At 39.6% G+C, this 19,134-nt stretch overlaps 1 protein-coding gene across 1 annotated transcript in view; it reads right to left on the bottom strand.

Annotated features, from left to right (window-relative positions):
- The window catches only part of PCSK5 (proprotein convertase subtilisin/kexin type 5), a 400,552-nt gene that overhangs the window by 84,080 nt on the left and 297,338 nt on the right, over positions 1 to 19,134 (bottom strand). The window contains exons 11-13 of the mRNA XM_026064358.1: positions 13,229 to 13,346; positions 11,951 to 12,139; positions 1,815 to 1,951 (exon numbers count right to left, since the gene is read on the bottom strand). Coding sequence (XP_025920143.1) covers positions 1,815 to 1,951; positions 11,951 to 12,139; positions 13,229 to 13,346 — 444 coding nt within the window. The remainder of the gene's footprint in view (positions 1 to 1,814; positions 1,952 to 11,950; positions 12,140 to 13,228; positions 13,347 to 19,134) is intronic.

Below are 19,134 nucleotides of genomic sequence, written 5' to 3'. Positions count from 1 at the left end.
CAGCCTCAGAAATTCTTCATAAGAGCATAGTTCATAAGTGGACAAATACGTGGTCTGGGCACTTTACTTATACACTTGGGAGTCCAATGCAACCTATTGGTGTAGCAAGCCACGGATTTCTCTCTTCTGTATAAATGGATTTCCTAGTTATGTAAACACTGATAAACGCCACTGTTTTCCTTATGGATAGGATGAAAAGTACTAAGCAAAGAGGAACAACGTGGAAATAAATTCTTAGGGCCTATATCAGCCATTAGAGTCACTGGCAACTTGAATACAGCAGAATAGCTCTGGGCTGCGCTAACTTATGCTGAAGACCTGTCTGACATAACTATATCCAAAAAACCAGATGCCTGTATATTATAACTTCTCTCAAACATGACACCTGCAGTTTCATGCAGTTTTGTGTCTTTCTCCTTGAAAACTCCACCTACTAAAGATTTGCCTTTGTTTGGTCAAAGCACTAACTCTTGGTAACCTGTCAGATAGTACAGGAGTCTGTTTCTGCCTGTGATGGTGTTCTCCTTTCCCCCCCCACTGATGTGCTCTCTCCCCCTCAGCCTGAGCTCCCTGTAAACAGCACATATGCAGGGGCTAATTGAGCATGCGCCAACTAAGGCCCATCTAGTATGCAAACACAACTATGAGTCAATCATCTCCCCCCCCGTAAATAGGGGGCAGCCCAGAGCCCCTTGAGCTCTCCTGCATGGCAGCAGACTGCACTGCAGAACCTCCTCTTGAGCAGGGACGCCTCTCAAGGTTACTCCTCGAGGTCGAGAGATTCCTTACCCACGACAGATCCTCGGTAAGTGATTAATAGCATGCTGAACTTTTGTGAACTTCACAAACTTTGCTGAGTTATATCTCTGATTAATTGTGCACATAATCCCTTAGACATAAACCGTTGACCAAGTCTGAGACTAGGATCAGATCCAGCCGCACCTAGGCTCCTCTCAGAAGGAGTTTAGAAAGCAAGGGGGTCCTTTCCGAACCTCATGACTCAACGGGAAGGTATCCTTTGCACACACCTCTTTAGATATAAACTGTTGACCAAGTCTGGGACTAGGATTGGATCCAGCTGCACTGAGGCTCCTCCGAAGGGGAGTTTAGAAAGCAAGGGGGTCCAGTCTGAACCTCATGACTCAACAGAAGGGTCCCCTTCACACATACTCCTTTAGACATGAGCTGTTGACCAAGTCTAGGACTAAGACTGGGTCCAGCCACACCTAGGCTTCTCTCAGAAGGAGTTCAGAAAGCATGGGGGTCCTTTCTGAACCTTGTGAGTCAATAGGAGGGTCTCCGTTGCGTGTGCATCTGACCCTGTTCTTCATGCAGTAAATAACTGAGCGAACCTTGCCAATCGAACCTTGTTAAATCGTTCTTATTTACGATTGAACTTTGTTAAGTCGCTATTTTACCGCAATAAACGTAGTGCTGCTTCCCTCTTACGAGTGAAGTGCATCACTCCTTTTGCGACAGTGGCCAAAATCACTTCTTACGCTTTGAGACAACTTTGAAGGTGAGAAAGGGCGCATTGTGCCCCTGAGAAGGTGAACTTCTCCATGAAAACCAGAAGTAAGTTCAGGATAAAAAAGAACTACAAGTCTTAAATGACAAATAACAGCAACATAGAAATGAGGAGTGCATCGATAACTATAATTAAGAATAACGCATAGCTCTTCATATCTCTGTCTTCACATTAAACCAATGAGATGTCAGAAGTGTAAATAAAAGATGGAAGATAGTCGAAGCAATGTTAGCAGCTTCAGCATCCTTCTGACTCCAGTGAAATCAAACACAGGCCAGAGTCATACCTGGAGTCTTGAAATTTCTCAGCTGAGAAGGAGTGTCACAGATTTCCAAGATCCAGTCACCTGCTGCTTTTTCACTCCAGCAGTGAGTAGTCATAAATTCCCAGTTTTTAAATCCTTCCATGGAATGATCAAATAACCTAAAATAAATCAAGACATTTGTGTAAGCACACCACTTTATTAGTGGAGCTAAGCCTCCAAGTCAGCAGGCTCTGACACAATATACTAGTTAGCCAGTTCATTCATCTACACCTTTACAAAATATTAATCCAGATGGCTTTCCAGCACATATTTCAAATACATTTACCAGTTGTTGTTTTTTTTTTTTTTGATGGAGAAGATTTTTTGCATGTTGTCATAATGTGAAAGAGAACTCAAAGAGGATTCACTGTAAATAAAAATTGCTAATACGGTTTAATAGAAAGCATGTATCTTGGGAAAAGTGGATATCCTTTGCTTTAAAAGCACAATGTAAATACCAACAACTTTCTTTAAGTTGGGAAAGTTCTGTAACATTTACTTTTGGTTATAGATTGAAGTACTGAAAAGGGATTTTAAGAAAATAAAAGCATTAAGTGACTGAGACAACAAGAACAACTGAACACATGTCATTCCTCATCAGGAAATCAAGCATATTTGAGATTTTGGTCTCAAACCTGAAATGACCAAGGCATCACTCTATTCAAACACTTGACAGGATCGAGTTTGGGTAAAACTGAGAGACTAATGGCATCTGATGATTTCATCTTGCTAACAATATTACCCTAATTTAATTACTTAGGTCTTGGGTGAAGAGGTTGGAGCTCAGGCCTGGATTACGGTAATTTCTATTGCAGGGGGCCCAGTTCAGAGACTGCAATGTGATGCTGATGGGGTGGGGGAAGGGGAAGGAGGACTGGCCGGAGATTTTATTGCCTTAAACTGGAATTTATTAATGAGATTTTGGAAAGACACAAGAGAACTTGCACTTTTATTCAGTGCTCACAGCGTGTTTCCTGCTACCCCAAAGCTATTGATGGGAGGTGCACTCTAATATAGAGACTGCTGCCTCTAATAAAAATGGCACAGCTCAGCTTTAAAAGATATATATATATATACATATATATATATATATATATATGTATACTTTTAGAACTCCCTCTCTCTCAAGGAAAGGCAGAATGAGAGCTATTACATTCATCAGCATTTTAATTTGCTCTTCATGTGTGGAAATTCCACTGGTGACAGCTACGCTTAAAATATTTTCATAAAAACATGATTTGTACAGTAGAAAATCCAGTGGATTTAGAACACTTCCATAAAATGGAGAGCAATCTAGTGTATGAATACAAAAATACTCTGATCTATCTTAAAAACTTATTTTACACTCACTTGATTCTTTATTGTTATTTTCCAAGGATATTTCAAGCTTTTTTCTCAAAAACTTGTGAAATTCAGCGTTCAAACATTGGGCAAAGAGGATAGTTTTGTAGCGATGTGAGTATGTGCCAGGTTCTGCTGAAAACGCTCACATAAGATGAGGATAAAACGCCATTTTTCTTGTCGAAAGCTTTGATCAGTCAGAGGCCCGAGGCCAAGAACTGGATGGGCCTACATATCCACAACTCACTTCAGTAGGGCGCAGATGCGTGGACTGCTTATAGGATTTGGCTTATAGTTGATTTTCTCCCTTTCATTTGTGTAACCTTCTTCCATTGGGTATGAATGTCTATAATGTTACTCTTATTTATTAGTGTTGATAACATTTATTTAAAATACATTTAAAATAGGCTGCATTTTCAGTGATAATTGGGTGGGATTTTCTTCTGATGCAGTTTTGTAGATAGAACTATGTCACCAGAATTGGCCTGTTTCATGTCACAGTTAAATCAGTTGTTTGAATACAACAAATTTCACAAACACATGGCACACATCATTTACTGAAAGGTAGAAATTATCTAACTAGTTATTACCCGGTTTTTGCATGTGAGTTTTTGCATGTGAGTATGTCATTATGTAGGTTATTTCCATTATGTAGGTTATTTCAGTCAAATTGTCATACAGTGTTTAGCTGATAACTGATGTATTACTTTTTAAACACACTGTCAATCAGTCAAGGCAGCAGTATTCCTTTTAGCCATTATAGCAACTGAATTATATAGTATTATATAAATACCACGCAATTATATTTGAAATTCTATATTCATTGGGCTTGCATTCACATACATAGAAACACCAGTTACTGCTTATTTTTACTGGAATTAGTTTGACATTTCTGTGTTTAAAGGTGATTATATGCCATGTTTTGGTATTTTAAAATGCTGTCAGATTTCTATTTTAATCTTGCATCATTCCTTTAAGTCATTTTAGGAGGAAAAAACAAAAATCCCTTACGACTTGGTCTTAGATATACAAAAACACCTCCATCTAGAATACGCTATGGCTTAAAATGTAAGCTTTCAAATTGCCATCATTTATGTGGGTAGGGGAAAACACAGGAATATTATTTCACAGGAAACGGGCCAGGTTTTGGAAAGAAAACTTCTCTAAACTTCTTTGGGACAGATTTAATTTTATAAAGTAAGATTTAAATTGAAATTTTTTACTGTATGAACTAAATTTCTACAAATGATCCACAAAGCTATAGACTTAGATCAAAAGAACAGTTAACAAAAAAGGAAGTTTAAGGTTAGAAAGATACTGACTCTGAGGTTATCTGTAGGTGCATGCTGTACATACACAACAGTCCAAGTATTTTCATGTTGCTCTGCTCAAGTACTAAACTCTCAAATCAAAGAACCTGTGAGGTGTTACCTACATTTCCTCTTCAGGTGTGTTGAGTGAAAGGATGAAATGATCAAAATGGTTACACAAAAGTTCTGGCGTACTTTTCCTTATTCAGGAAGAAGTACATACAAAATAGGATCTTTTAAGGAAGATTGAGCCACTCCAGGTGGTTAATTGATTTTGTTATTTGTCAGATTGATGCCAAATCAAACTTCGTATTAAGGACACATTTATACACAGCTTATCATGGATTAGCAAATTATTAGTATATGGTCTGATAAATTGTTAGTTGACTATTACAGGTTATTATAGATTAAAATTGTTTAGCAAGATGCCTAGAATAGTCTGATAATTTTTATGACCATGCTTATGTATACCTGCAGCACCAACACTCATGCACATAACATGCTTTTAACTGCTTAAGTGACAATGATTGACTCTTTATAAATTATTTGTTAACATAACCACAATAGAAAGCCAGATCTGTTATTCAGTTGCTCAGGCAACCTTTGTTAATAACATCATCTTCAAGATAGGCTAGCTATGACTGTTATATCCAGAGAGGCTAATTTTGGGCTGCTGATTACTATGAATAGCAATACATTTAAAAATAATGGTTCTTCTCTCTCTGAGTAATTTTATGACATATTCCTCACCTGTCATATGTAGGTCTATATGAGAATACATATGCTTACAGAGTGTAGACTAAACTATTTCCTTAAAATAAATTCAAGTTACAAAGTCTTGGTTTCTTCTACTGTCATCATCTCAGCCTAGAAATTGTATCCCCTTTCTGTTTGAGAATTTAACTTGAAGCAGAAATATTCATCTGTAATCAAATTTTAGAAGCAGAGGAAGACAAGTATCCACTTTCAGTGGATTCCACAATTGGGAACATAAGGCTAGTCTCTCACAATTAGATCTGCTACCATTAAAAAAAAATGCAAGTGTTTTAGATTTTTAGCAAACCTCTCTAAGTTCCTAAATGCACAGAAAAAAGATTTTGCTTTAATTGGTGAAACAAAGCCCTTTTAGGTGAGCAAAAGAAGTCGGGGTGGAGCTTCCATTTGGTAAAATCACAATCAGCCATCACAAACAAAAAAAGAGTGAGAGTATCATAGGAAATTTTTTATTATCCAGGTCTTTTTTTTTTTTTTTTTGTCCCAGAAGGTGCAGCTGAACCCGACTGACAGCCATGCTCTGCATATTGAGCTGACTGCACTGGGAACCAGGAAATGTGCAACCTGACGGTGACTAGTGGTTGGGGCTGAGAGCACTGGAAGCAGCTGGCAAGAGATGCCTATTTGTCCCTGATTGCAGTAGTCCTCGGTTATGACGTGCTGCAGCCTACTAAATTAGTAGCCTGACAGGCATGTAGTCTTTGCCCACTGGGCTAATGGGCCCCAAGACTTAAAGTGAGCTGGTGTTTTGAGCAGAGCAGAGTGCCCTCCTGAGCCATGCACCTGCAGGCACTTGGGTCAGCTGGTCTCCTTGGAGCAGCTCTTCTCCGCAGGGTTGCCTGGACTGCCTGTCAGTGGGAAAACATAACCAATGAGCAGCCACGGATAGCCCAAACTGATTTAGTCAAAGCATTCAGCCAGGCCCATCTGCACTGAAGTACTCAGGAGAGGAATGCTCCCGTGAAATGGTTTGTGGGGAGATAGGCACCTCAGAAGCTTTCTCCCCTCCCTGTGGCAGGGAAGATCTCTTAAACTTCTGGAGGTGAGATCTAAAGAAAATGTACTTAAAAGTTATGCATATGCATCTATTTTTTAAAATGTCTTTTGGATTTGGTTATCACAGTTAATTTTATGAAGCAAAGCAGATCTCAGTTTGAGCCTAACCTGAGCATGAAAAATTTGCTTGGAGGAGAATAGCGTGAACAACAAGGCACAGAGCCTGAGAGCCTGAAATAGTGTTGAGTGCAGCAACCATCAACTTTGAATACGGAGAGCTTGTCCCCAAGCAGTATGCATATTAGCATTAAATGATCTGTCTTCACCCAAAGGCATGTCAGGCTGATGAGCTCCACACGCCGCACTGGTCAGCCAGCTGTGTGGTTGGTGGCAGTAGTTATCTTTAAAGCTGAACTTTTTTTCTTCCTGAATTTGCAGTAAATCTTCAGAAATCTCTCTCTAAACAGGCATAAATCCTACAGCAAGAGCATGAATGAACATGGTGCCATATATACACACTTTTTCCAAACATCAGTCATTTAGGTCTGAAAAGGGATCTCTGATTCAGGTAAGGGCAGTAGGGGAGACTGACTCTTCTGCATGCAATCAAATTCATTCCTGCCACAACTCAATGTAATAAGTATTATTATAGTAAGACCGAGTTGGGCTTAGTTTTCATAAAGCTAGAAAAAGACCCACTCTCCTTGCCATAGTACCTGGGGCAAAGTTGTCTTGAAAAGCAAAAATCCTGGGTGTTCTACCTCTCATCTGTTTTACACAGCTCCTCTCTTTCTTTTTAGATCAATACAAAAACCATAATCTGGGACATTTAGCTGGATCCTAAATTTGTCTTTATCCATTTATCTTCACTCTCACTTCTACTATGGAAAATTAGTTCAAACTTTTAATTATGGATGCCAACCTTCCACTACAATTCTACTTAAATTATTGAATTCTAAAAGCCAATACACACCTATTCTGCACATCTCCCTGATTAATTCTTTACTAGTCTCAGTCCTCAAAGGAAGGCATGTGTCATTCTAGATCTCAGCTATATTGCACTTCATTCTTTTTCCACATTTATTTTGAACATCTTCCAGGATTGACTTTAGAGTTACATGGAGGATAGTGTCAGTTATGTGCATTCATTTTCTCTCCTGCACATAAACCTGATTTGGTCTTTCCTGCGGAGCTAGGAAAATCAACAATAACTTTTCCTCTTTGATATAAAAAATTGTTTACTGGTTTGTTTTTGATGCTACGTCTCCAGTACCTCCAGAGCTCCTCACTCTATCTAATGCTAATACTGACAGGATTTAACAAAAGAAGTACTCAATCCCTTTTAGAGGTATTGACATCGCAGTTGCAGGAGTGCAAAGAATGGGTGGTAGAAGGAAGGGTAGTGGGATGTCTATTCAGGAAAAGAAAAGACAAAGACAAGAGAGGAACAAAATGAAACATAGGAAGTTCGATTTGGGAGAAACAGTTTTCCAAGAACTGCTTCATCCTGGGGACACACCACAAGCACAGGATTATTGTTTGCTCATCCTTGATTTAATAATGTCACCACAGGGTAATTTTCACAGTTACCCGAAACACTCAGACTCAGAAGAAAGGTTGACCCTATCCTTTTCTTTTTACCCCTAAAATGCCATTTTTTTAATTGGAGTCTAATGTGTAAACTGTAATAAAAATCAGAATCCAGACATAAAAATACTCTCTTATCAAGAAATGGTTTCCTCTACTTCTGATCATCTAGAATTTTTATGAAGTGATCTGGGAAGTGAGATTAGATGAGAATATCTCACTTTTGATGTAAGAGTTTTCCAGAGAGGATGACATTATTAAAATTTACTGATTATCAAAGATTTCATTACAGAAAAAAAAATGGTATTGAAAATACTTCCTTTTGTTGTTGAACAGAGGTATTATTAATGTCAGTGCCATGTAAGCATAGGAAGCTAGTGGCCTGGAAACTTGCCACCACGTGGTTAAAAAATTTCAGTTACACAGTTCAAATGGCAGCAGCTGCTTTAAATTTAAAGGGCAAAATTTAAACAAGCCGTGACTTTGGCAGGAGACAAACGAGCCCCAAGTTTGCCTCTTCTATCCTCCTTCTATTTAGCTGTTCCTCCATGGCTGCCTGTATTGAGTGTCTGTTAGAACAGATCTTGGTATGTCTCAAAATACTCTGAAATGTATGCTGCCAAATCCAATGGCCAATTGTTTTTAAAAGGGGGATACTGTTCCCCTTTGGACTTAACTGTAGTCATTTTGACTGACTAAGCCTCATCCTCACACCAGCCAGCACTTTCCAAGCCTGTATTTTCCTCTGTTGCAGTACATCCAATGTAATCATGTTTAGTACTTTCCAAACAACAAAGCAGATGTTCCCTGTAATGCAGTTTTTGAAGAATGCACATGAGGCTCAGGCCAGTGACAGCGTAATCCACCAAATGCCTGCAAAGGAATCCACACCGCCTCTGACTAACAAGTTTTCTTACTGAAGTCATTTTAGGGGATGCCAACACTAAGAGCAAAATATGCAGAGAAAAGGCCAGATACTGCCTGTGAGACCTACTTGTCAATGCACCAGAAACTATACAATGACTCTTCTTCCAGAATTGGTGAAGAACTGCACATGTGTAAAATATACCTTTTTGCATTTCCAGACATTTTACCAGCAAACTGTTTTGAATTAAACCCAGATGAGTAAAGGTAAAGCAATGAGGTTTTCCCTGGGTTCAGTAAAAACAGCTGGTATTGCTGCTATTAATCATGTACGTGTGCATTAAAAGGTCTTGTATGTCTGAGAAAAGCGTCTCAGTCAGGTAGTAGCAATGTACAGCAGCCTCTAGGACCTTTGCCTATAGAAAAAAAAAAAAAAAGACTATTTGCTGCCAAGACATCCTGCATGCTACTTGTATTGAATGCCTTTATTTGGACGCCCTCATGATTAATACTTTAAAAATTAAATGCCCCCAAACCAAAGAAATTCTCATGTTAGTGATTAAAAACTCTCCCACTCGTACTATAGCATGGTGCTAAAAAATATACATCCAACAACATTCACTATACTAATTCCAAGACCACTAAGCTGTAAGATTTCCTACAGAACGACTAAATAAAACAAGTTTTGAAATATTGTTTTGAAAATCATTGTGCCCTTGTACATTGCTTTATCCTAAGAAAGGGTTTGTGAAGGTTCTAGTATATCTCACACCTAGACTTTTGCAAAATTCATTTATTCCTTAATATTAGTACCCCAGAGCTGTAAGCTGTAAGTCATAGCCAAATGTGACTGACAAGTCCATATATTTCTGAAGCTTGCACGGGGAAGGAATTCCTGGTGTAACCATGAGTATTTGCTCCTTCATGAATAATTTGTTTTTGGAAAATGGTAAAACATTAAAAGGCATTTCAGGTTTCTTAGTTTTCTGGATATCCTTCTACTAGTACAGGATAAGAAGCAGCTGAACATCTCATATTTTAATACATACACTTGTTTTTTCTCTCTACCACCGGCACAGAAAACAATTACTTTTTAAGGAACAGGGGTTACAAAGAGACTGATTGAATTAAACTTTGTACCTTTTCCACATACCAGTCATCACCAGAGGTGAACTGTGAATACTGGAATGTCTTTATCTCCCACTTGCTGTGAGTCAACTGCAAGACATGAAAGGCTAGAGCCAGAAGTTAGCTGTGTTAAGACCACTGGGTTTACATGAGCTTGTTTTGTTTGGATACCCAGTGGAGGACTTTTAGATTTCTTCATTTTGAAGCATGGAAGAACTGCTGCATGAAAACAGAACAGAAAACTAAAGAAGGATTCCTTCAGAGAGAAAACAAAAGCCTGATTCATAACTGTTTAGAGGGTAGGTGTCTGCCTGTGGTTAGCAAAGGGTAAGTTCTTTGTTCAGTGCAGCAGGGAGATAGGTAGATGTGTGTGCACATATGTTTTATCTACAAGGTGCTGACAACACTGGTAATGAAATACAGGACATATCCTAAAGGGGCAAAAACTCCAGAAAAGCTTTCTCTCCATTTAATGTATTAATGTCTACGGCTTGAAGAATATTTTCAGAATATATCCCTTTTCTTTGAAATTAACTTCATCTCTAATGAAAATGTGGGTTTACCCTTCAATCGGAACAGAATCTATTTGAACTCCCCCTGTCCCTATAACAGGTCCTTCCTCTCGAGAGGAGAGGTAGGTCCTGCCACTGCTGGGGAACAGGTAAGTGCACAAGTCTCCAGGTCTAGTCAGCTAGTATCACCAAGTCTGGCTGGGGGAATGTGGATGGTGAGGCAGGCCAGTCCCACTTCATCAAACACTTTGAAGACTAGGACTGGGGATATAAACTTCAGTGAAGGCTTGAGCTGGAAGGCAGAAGAGTTGTCACAACATAGATGAGACACTCAGCTTTTTCTGCTGGTGAGACATACTGCAATAATGTCAGCTTTTGGGTGGGAGCCCACTCAGTGCCCAGTGGAATTGTAATCACCTAAACCTACTAGTCACCACGGCAAAAACATTCTTTATCATACTATGGCCACTGCAGGAGGAAGAGCTGTCTAGCCAGCTGGAGAAGTACGGAAGCATTGCTTATCACTGTAACTATTTGCATATTTGGAACTGGGAYGGAGTTTGAGGAGGTCTCTCATCAACTGTAGATTTTGACCGTTGATTTAGCATTATGTATCCAAGAAGGAGTGCTGATAGTTTCTTCAAAGATTTGTTACACTCCACCAAGGAAATAGGAATACCATTGTGCAGTCTTTCAATTTGCTGAGGACAAATGCTAGTGATGTACCTCATCTCTAAGGTCTAAAATTGCATTAATGTTAGAAATGCTTTGGATAAAGAGATACTTGTCTGAATCCAATTTGGAAAAAAAAAGAAACTTCATGTGGTCTCAGCTTCTCCATGAACATAATGTAGAGGTGACAGCATATGAGAAAAAAGACTGATCTTTCTTAGTGCTTAAGAGTGGCCTGACAATGTCCAGCAGCAAATATCCATCACAGATCTGTGGGATGAAGGAAATTGATGACTTTTTTTTAAATTTTAATAGGAAGTTTGTAGATGGATCCATTCATTTCAAAGTGCCAGTACAACTTTTCAGCACTCTTCTACCAAGAGTCTTTCATGGCTCAAGCACACTATTTCAATACAAAATGTAAAAAAAAAGATATGGAAATTGGTGATATCAGGAATCATTAGCATATTCAGAAAGCTTAAAGAAAATAATTATAGAGGTTTACTATTCTGTCTGATTTTTATTATTAGTGGACAAAGGCATAAGAAAGGAAGGGAATGAAAAATAAGTGCCAGTGGTATGAAGAAATGCATTTCCATTCAGCTTCAGTTTCCTTCTGTGATACTCAGGCTGTCATTATTTTCTCTGCACTGCCCAGCCTTCTAGTAATTGGTGAGCAACAGACTATTAAAATTTACTAATCCCAGTTTTAAAGACAATGATCTTCAACAGCTTTACAGCCTATTCTTCTACTGATAGAGATCGCCATCTTTCAATTCCTTTGCTCTCCATTTTCTCCATCAAAAAAAAAATTTGGATCCTGTGTCTGTCAGTTTATCTACTGTAATGACTTGACTACTCTTTGCTTATGCTGCAATCTCAGTGCAGGCTCTGCACGTTGACTGGACTGCCAAGTTGCGCTGTCATACTATACCTGTTGGCCAATAGCTGTGACCTAGTTCCCGAAGGAGAGGTTAGGTAAATTGCCAAGTCTCCACGTCGAGGGTGAGTAATAGTGATGCGCACAACCACATGCTCCAAGTAGATCACGTGGTGGTTGGGGTTATCTGAGCAACCGGTGGCTTTGTAAATTGAACGGACAATGCTGTCAGGTCGTATTGTTCTATAATACAAGCATATAAAACCAACATCAATGTTTTTTGCTTGTTCTGTAAAATAAGACAACCAAATCACTTTGGCTTAATAGTGAATGTCAGTGATGGACAACTACTTCTGAGAAGTCAGTAGCCTATAATCCTTAGTTTTAGCATTTATTTCCTAGCTGAAACTATCACCATAGGATAATTACTTTACTGCAGTCACTGCCAATTATCTGGCTTTCTATTAATGGCTATACTGACACGTACACATGGTAAAAGAGGACAGTGACAAACTGTAATAGCAATAGACCTTTGGGGCAGAGCATTTTTTGTGGATTAGTGGCCAGCTGAGAATTGCTGGGATTGTCATGGGATCACAGCTGGTCATTAAGTTCCAGGAAGTGCCTGGCATATCCATAGACCTTGCTTAAGTAATAGCAAGTATTTACATATTAACTGTTGCAAATAGTGGGTAAACAGTATTTGACTCAGCTGGTTTAAATTGGCATAGCTTCCTTGCAGACTATACTAGTTTTGCACGTAGCCTCTCAAATATATCTATTAAATAAAAACGTTCCTCAGTGATTTTAATGCTTTGGAAATGTGCCTTATGACTGATGCTCCCCCTGTATGCACAGAATGTGCATGCTGAATCTTGCTCTGACGCCTGGTTCTACCGAGACCCTACCTGAGCAAGGTCATTTAGTCTTAGTCTCTGAGCTAGAGACCTTCCTGAGACTGTCAACAGACAGATAATATAAAGTAAGATTTTAAAGAAAAGACACTGAACTGGAGTTTGTACTCATCTTACAGGGTGACTGCAGCGCACTCAACCAGACATTCTTGATCTTCTGGGCATCACCTCTACCGGTATCAATCAATATCCAGCCTGACTTATTTTACACCTGCAAGTTTTGGGGTATTCTTTAAATTAGGGTCTTTTTCCGAGAATTACAGGAAACAATCTTTACAGGCAAATGATCTGACATCTCTGAAGGTGAGAGATCCCCAGTGTAGCTTTCAAAATTAAACACAATGCAAGGGAGGGGTAAATTATACCCAATTTCTTTCCATAAGTTTATGCCAGCAAGAGTTTTGGCAGCGGGTATTACTTGATTTGCCGATCCGTGTTCTCCACACACACATGCTGTGGAGGGACTGTTGTCCACTTTTCTGCTTCTATCACCATTGCTTCAGCATCCATCAGTCCAAATCCATAGAGGTGGCTCACTGCAGGGTACAAACAGAAGGGTTGCAGTTATAGCATAAAACCTTGCCTTTCATCATAGAATAATACTAGAGTTTCATCCTAATGACAACGGCTTCTTTTCTACTTACTTGCTTTGTCTCAAAGCTCAAAAATCTCTTTGCCAGAAACAATAAAGACTGTATCTAGTTTGTTCACTGAATCTGTTCACTGCTTTATCACAGAAGCGGCCAATGACCAGCATGAATAACACTGCCTTACCGTGAGGAGGGTGGACCAGAACTGCAGGGTGCACAGTTGCCTCTGATTGCCCTTTGCCCACTTGCCTTAATTCAGCCTATTCCTCTTATATGACACAATGTTAGAAGGTATGAAGCACCAGAGAAGGGTTATGTGTTATTCAAATAACACACACACACACACACACATAAATATTGAAGGCAACTGAGTCACTAGACTTATGAAGGAGCAGACTGTGCCATTTATAAGTGCTGTACTGTTTCCACTTCCTTGAGTGTAAGTAGCATGTGGATGCTTTCCTACTCTTACATGCAGTATAAGTTATTCCCACCATCCAGGCAGCCAGCTAGAGCCTACATCTCCCTAAACTTGTCTGCATGAGGAGGGAGAAAAGCCATGGTTTTTGAAATCCAAGGCTTTAAAGGTAATCTGGTTTTCATGCAGAACATGTGTTGGAAAGGCTGCTTTCCCTATGTCCTTTGCACATCTGCAGGTGAGGGATGCTGAAGGTGGTGTGGAGAGAGCCCTACCATGGCTGGGCAGTGGGACCTTGTTCAGCCATGCAGCTGGTCACCTCTGGTATTACCACCTGCTGGCATTGCAAGGCAGTGCTACTGAACATCCACTCTTGGAGATTAGCATCCCTTTAATGCTCATTCCTGGATGTTATAACTATGGATACCTTACTTACCCCTACTTGTCTGCCATGCTATGGACAGCAAAAAACTGTCCCCTTACTCAATGTCTCATAATTTAACTTTATACCTAACCGTCTTCTGCTCAAAGAAGTGGAAGGTTTTAAAGCATCATCTTTCCTAGGATACATGTGAAAGAATGACTGAACTTCTAAATATATAATACTCAATCAATGTTAGATATCTCCAACAGATTTGCCGCAATCTTATCTACCTTTCTGGTAATTTCAAGAGCTCATACCTTGGTGGAACTGTCTCAAGCGTGTCAGCAGCTCACAAAGGGTAAAAAGACAACTGCTTTGAATTTATGTTTAAAGACCAAGTTTAGTAAAAATGTCTAGTTTGTAAAGGGATTAGTAATAAGCAGCCTTAAAAACAGACTCAAAGTTTCACTTACTGATCTGCAAATTAGCTGTGCGTTTTTGGTGGCTGTTCCAATCAAAACAGAAAATTGTGAATGGATTTTGATGAATTAGAAAGAGCTGCTAACCACGTGGTTTTATTGTGACAAATCTGTGCCCTTGCTAAAATCCTGAGGGGAGGAGGTGAAAGGAAAAAGCTCTGGAGGGAGGAGTTTAGATCACATATAACACTTTATCAGTAAATCAGTTTAACTTGCTACCACAGAGGGTGCTACCAGAAAACCCTCAGAAAAACATAAATGCTATTTTAATCGGTAATGTGACAAGACATGGTGTAAGGCCTTCCAGCTGCACTTTGCAGAGGGTTTGTGAAAGCAGTCTCCATTCATTGCCAAACCAGAATTCAGAGGATTCCATCCAAAACAATCCCAACTGTGTCAAACAAGTAACAGTTCAAAGCATAAAAATAATCAGTGCTTAAGGATCCCATCTTCCAAATATGGCAATATCTAATGCTGTCTGAAACTGCCAAATGAAGAGGGTTCTTCAGTGGAAAGTCCTGCAAGGCATAATGACTATGTAATGAACTGGTTTCCTTCCCATTTCCTTCCCCTTCAGCCCCAAACTCAAGCGCGCATAGCATGGAAATGTTCATTTGGAGAAAACTAAACACGGCTCTCCTGCCAAATGAGGCAGGTACCGTATTCAGAAATGAAACAAAAGGACTAACGTATTTAAAGATAATTAAATTCAGCCCTCCTTCAGACTTCTGAATCCTCTTTAATGTACTCCCCCAAAAAAATGGACAGGGAAAGAGAGTTTCTATTTTTCTGTGTGGGTGGGAGCAGGCAGAAGATGGGCAAGGAGGGCTTAGATGGAGAAACTGTTCATTCTGTAAAGAGGGCCCCTGTGATGGGAAGCTCCCTGGTCATTGACGTCATCTTGCAAAAACAGCAGTCTGATCAGAGCATGTTTATGTGCAGCCATCCATCTATTTTACACTGCAACCAGCACTCTGATATTTAAAACTTTGGTTAATTATCATTGTGTCTGCTCTAAAGAACAGTGGGAGGAATGACAGCATTAACTCCGATGGTCAGTAACAGTCACTTACTTTGTATAGCACTATTTTTTAACAGTGAAGGATTAAATTTGCGTGAATAGAAAAATCTTTAGAGCTAACCCATGGAAAATGTGCCTCTTCCTCCTGAAAGGATGGCTTAGTGCTCAGGATATCCAGCTGTAAGACGCTGTGCGTTCAATCCATCTGTTGAGCTGAAAGTAGAGCCAAATTTCTCCTCAGTTCACCTTTGCTCACCCATAAGGGCAGAAGAGCTCCTAGCAATGCCACCAAGGCAGGCAGTAAGGTTCTCAGTGAAACTTAAACGGCTTTTAAGCCACTTCACACTAGAAAATTCCTGCTCTGATATGCACATTAAAAAATACACAGAATAATGTCTACAGAGCGAACTTTCTACCATTCCTACCTCCCAAACTACTTTGAAAAGAGAGATGTGTTCATTTTTTCATGCAGGAGAAAAGTTTACTACCCCAGGTTATGGGGTCGTGTTAATTGTCCATGACAATTATGACATTTAATGCTTAAACTCTCTTGCATAAAGAGCAGAGGTGGGAGTAAGAAGTTCTGCACCTGCTGCTTTTTTTTTCTTTTAACAGTTGAAACAAAAGTATCTTTTTTCCTTGAAAGGCATTCCCATTCAAATCAAAACATCCTACCAGTCAGGGGTGCTCCTAAAGCCTTCCACATGGAAAGCTTCCAGACAGCTGACATTTGGCTGTCTGCAGCGTTTGTACTTCAAAGCCCTTGATCCAGTGGGCTGGTTAGCAGCTACAGGTACTGAGACAGGCCCATCATTTTCAAAGACTAAATAATAGCAATTTGAGAAACCATTACTGAGTTAACAAAAGTAGTCGCTCCCCTGCGTCTCAGAGAAGAAAACAGATTTTGTCTCCTACTGCCTTCAAATTGTGCCCCTTCATCTGCTGGTGCTGCTGGGGGCTCTGTGCTGAGGGGAAGAAAAACCTCGGCAGAGCACATAGCGGCCACAGATATTTTCTGGTGAATATCTGGAAATGCCATGCATTTGTACGTGACTGGTACTGAGCTCACTTCTGCTAACAGAAATAGGAAAGCAGTATTTGAAAGATACAGATGATTTGCAGGATGAGATAAGGCAACTGCAAGCGGAAAAAACCCCAGGACCCTGCTAGCACATACCCACCTCTGCGCTCCCTGCATTATCACTGCTCTGAATTAGCTCTGCGCTCCATCGCTAGAAATCCCTGAGCATGTTCGAGGGGGTGTGGGGCACCTATTCAGAGATGAGGGGAGAACCTGAGGTTGGTGCAACGTAAGCTGGGGGCTAAGGGACAGCCTGTTGCTGTGGCTGAGCTGAAGGGCTGCAAACTGCGACCTCCCAGGGCTCATGGCATCTGTGGGCAGAACCACCCTTGAATCCTCCCTCCGCATAGGCAGCAATGCAAACTGACCCACTCCTTTTTCTGCAAAATCAGAGGCAGATGCAGAGCTTTACAGACACAGGACAAGTTCCAGAGAAAAAACCTGCCTCCTGGAACACAAGGTAAATATTGAGTTTTAGCTGATCCCTTTACTCTTCTTATCATTAAAGAAAATAACATTTCTAGAGGCCAAAGTCCATTTATTTATCCCCAGAGCAGCTCCTCTATTAGCCCAGCATGAAATCAAGGCCTGCTCAGCTGCTCTACAGCCTTCCCCAGCTTTTTGTTAATCCCTTTGTTTTTGTCTGAAACTCCTATTGAAAATTCAATAACTTTCTTATTTATACACAAAGAGGATGTAAAGCTACCCCCAAATCTAAAGACAGAATATATATCCCACTTGACTTGACTAAGAGAAATACAAACTGCTGGTATTGATAAATCATAACACCAAATCATGCAGACTCCAGAAAAATGGGGCCCAAACACTGAAAACACAGCATTTCCAGTGCCTCAGTGCAGCTAAACTCAATTTGTTATGCTGCAGTTTTCATTTCCTATCATCACGATGTCTCATCAATAGTTAGCTGCTAAGCCTCCCTTGCTATTCTGCTCATCTGACAAAAAACACTGCAGGCTACTCTCTCCCCTCCGTATTTTGGGGAGTTTCATTTTCTGTACCCTAAAAGCTGTATTGGAAATACAAATATTGCCTGGTATCTGTGATAATTTTGTATACACATAACAAATACTAAAGCAGTAGGAGAGACAAACTGTAATAATTTCAGTGTTTCAAACCAGGAATACACAACTGTGCTAAACTAGATTCAGCTGTTTGCTATTTAAGTTGTTATGGCTGTCCATTTATGCTATCTTAGGATTTTGCTCCACTCTCATCCAAAATGAGAGCTGCAAAATAAGGGTCTGAAATGTCCCTTATGTTTTGGTTCTCTTAGAAGCTGCTCAGCAAGACTGGAAGACATATGACTACCAGATTTTTCTTTGGATTTTTGGATTGTTCTTCTGTTATTCTGTTCTGTAATTCAGTTTTGTTTGTGTGTGTGTGTGTGTGTGTGTGCGTGCAGAGAGACAGATATTTCTCCGGGAAGTTTTTAATGGTTACGTAGTCATCTTCACCAAAGGACTTAAAATATATCACTCTTTAAGTATTTGAGTCTGAGCTTGTTTCCACAACTGTATTAGTGCTGCACACATTTATCAAGGAGAGGTGATCATGTGTAACTGTATCTAGCACTATGGTCAGAGCAAACAGGACCTTTTTTTACACCTGATTAGGGAATGAATACAGTCATCTTTATTGCTCAGTTTGACTATGTTTCAGATCCTGGTTTTTGTATGCTGATGTCAGATAATGCACTGGCAACTGTGTACTTGCCAACAGAGACTCCAAAATATCTTTTAACAGCAGTGAAAAGCTTTTCCTTTCTACTCTTTCAGTTTGCTTCCTTGTCCTTCTCAAAATGAATTTCAGTATTTCTTCCTATAGTCATATGACCATAGTCAATACTTGTTTCAGTTTTATTTGAAGGATTTCAAATATCTTAAAAAGAGAAAAACCTTAAGGCTCAGTGATTCCCATCCTGCAACTACTTCGATCCATCCTACACCAATATTTCTTTTACATTTGACAGTTCATTTGCAAACATAGAGCTCTAATTCTACATTACTTTAAGTTTCTGTCATTTACATGGTATATTGAAACGCTTCTAATTACAAATAGGAACACCAATTGTTTAAAGAAAATTGAGGGACAAAAAAGGAATAATGCTATGATGACGCACTGCTTAAACTATTTTCATTTTATTTTGTCATGTTTTAACTAAGAGAACGCTGATCTGTAATGAGACTTTATCTTGTTTCAACCATATCCTTAACCCCAAATTCCCCTGTTTTGTGCCAACCTGTGATCAGTTACCTATGATAAGGGGATGTGATTTCTAAAACACATAACTGCCATACAAGCCAATAATGTGCAAGAACTTTCTTTTTTATTTTGTTGTAAAACCAGCTCC

The sequence above is a fragment of the Apteryx rowi genome, unplaced genomic scaffold, assembly GCF_003343035.1.
Source record: "Apteryx rowi isolate R43461 unplaced genomic scaffold, aptRow1 scaffold_214, whole genome shotgun sequence".
In the NCBI taxonomy this organism is placed as follows: domain Eukaryota; kingdom Metazoa; phylum Chordata; class Aves; order Apterygiformes; family Apterygidae; genus Apteryx; species Apteryx rowi.
The sequence above is the reverse complement of the archived record's forward strand: the minus strand, read 5'-3'. Positions and strand labels throughout refer to the sequence as shown.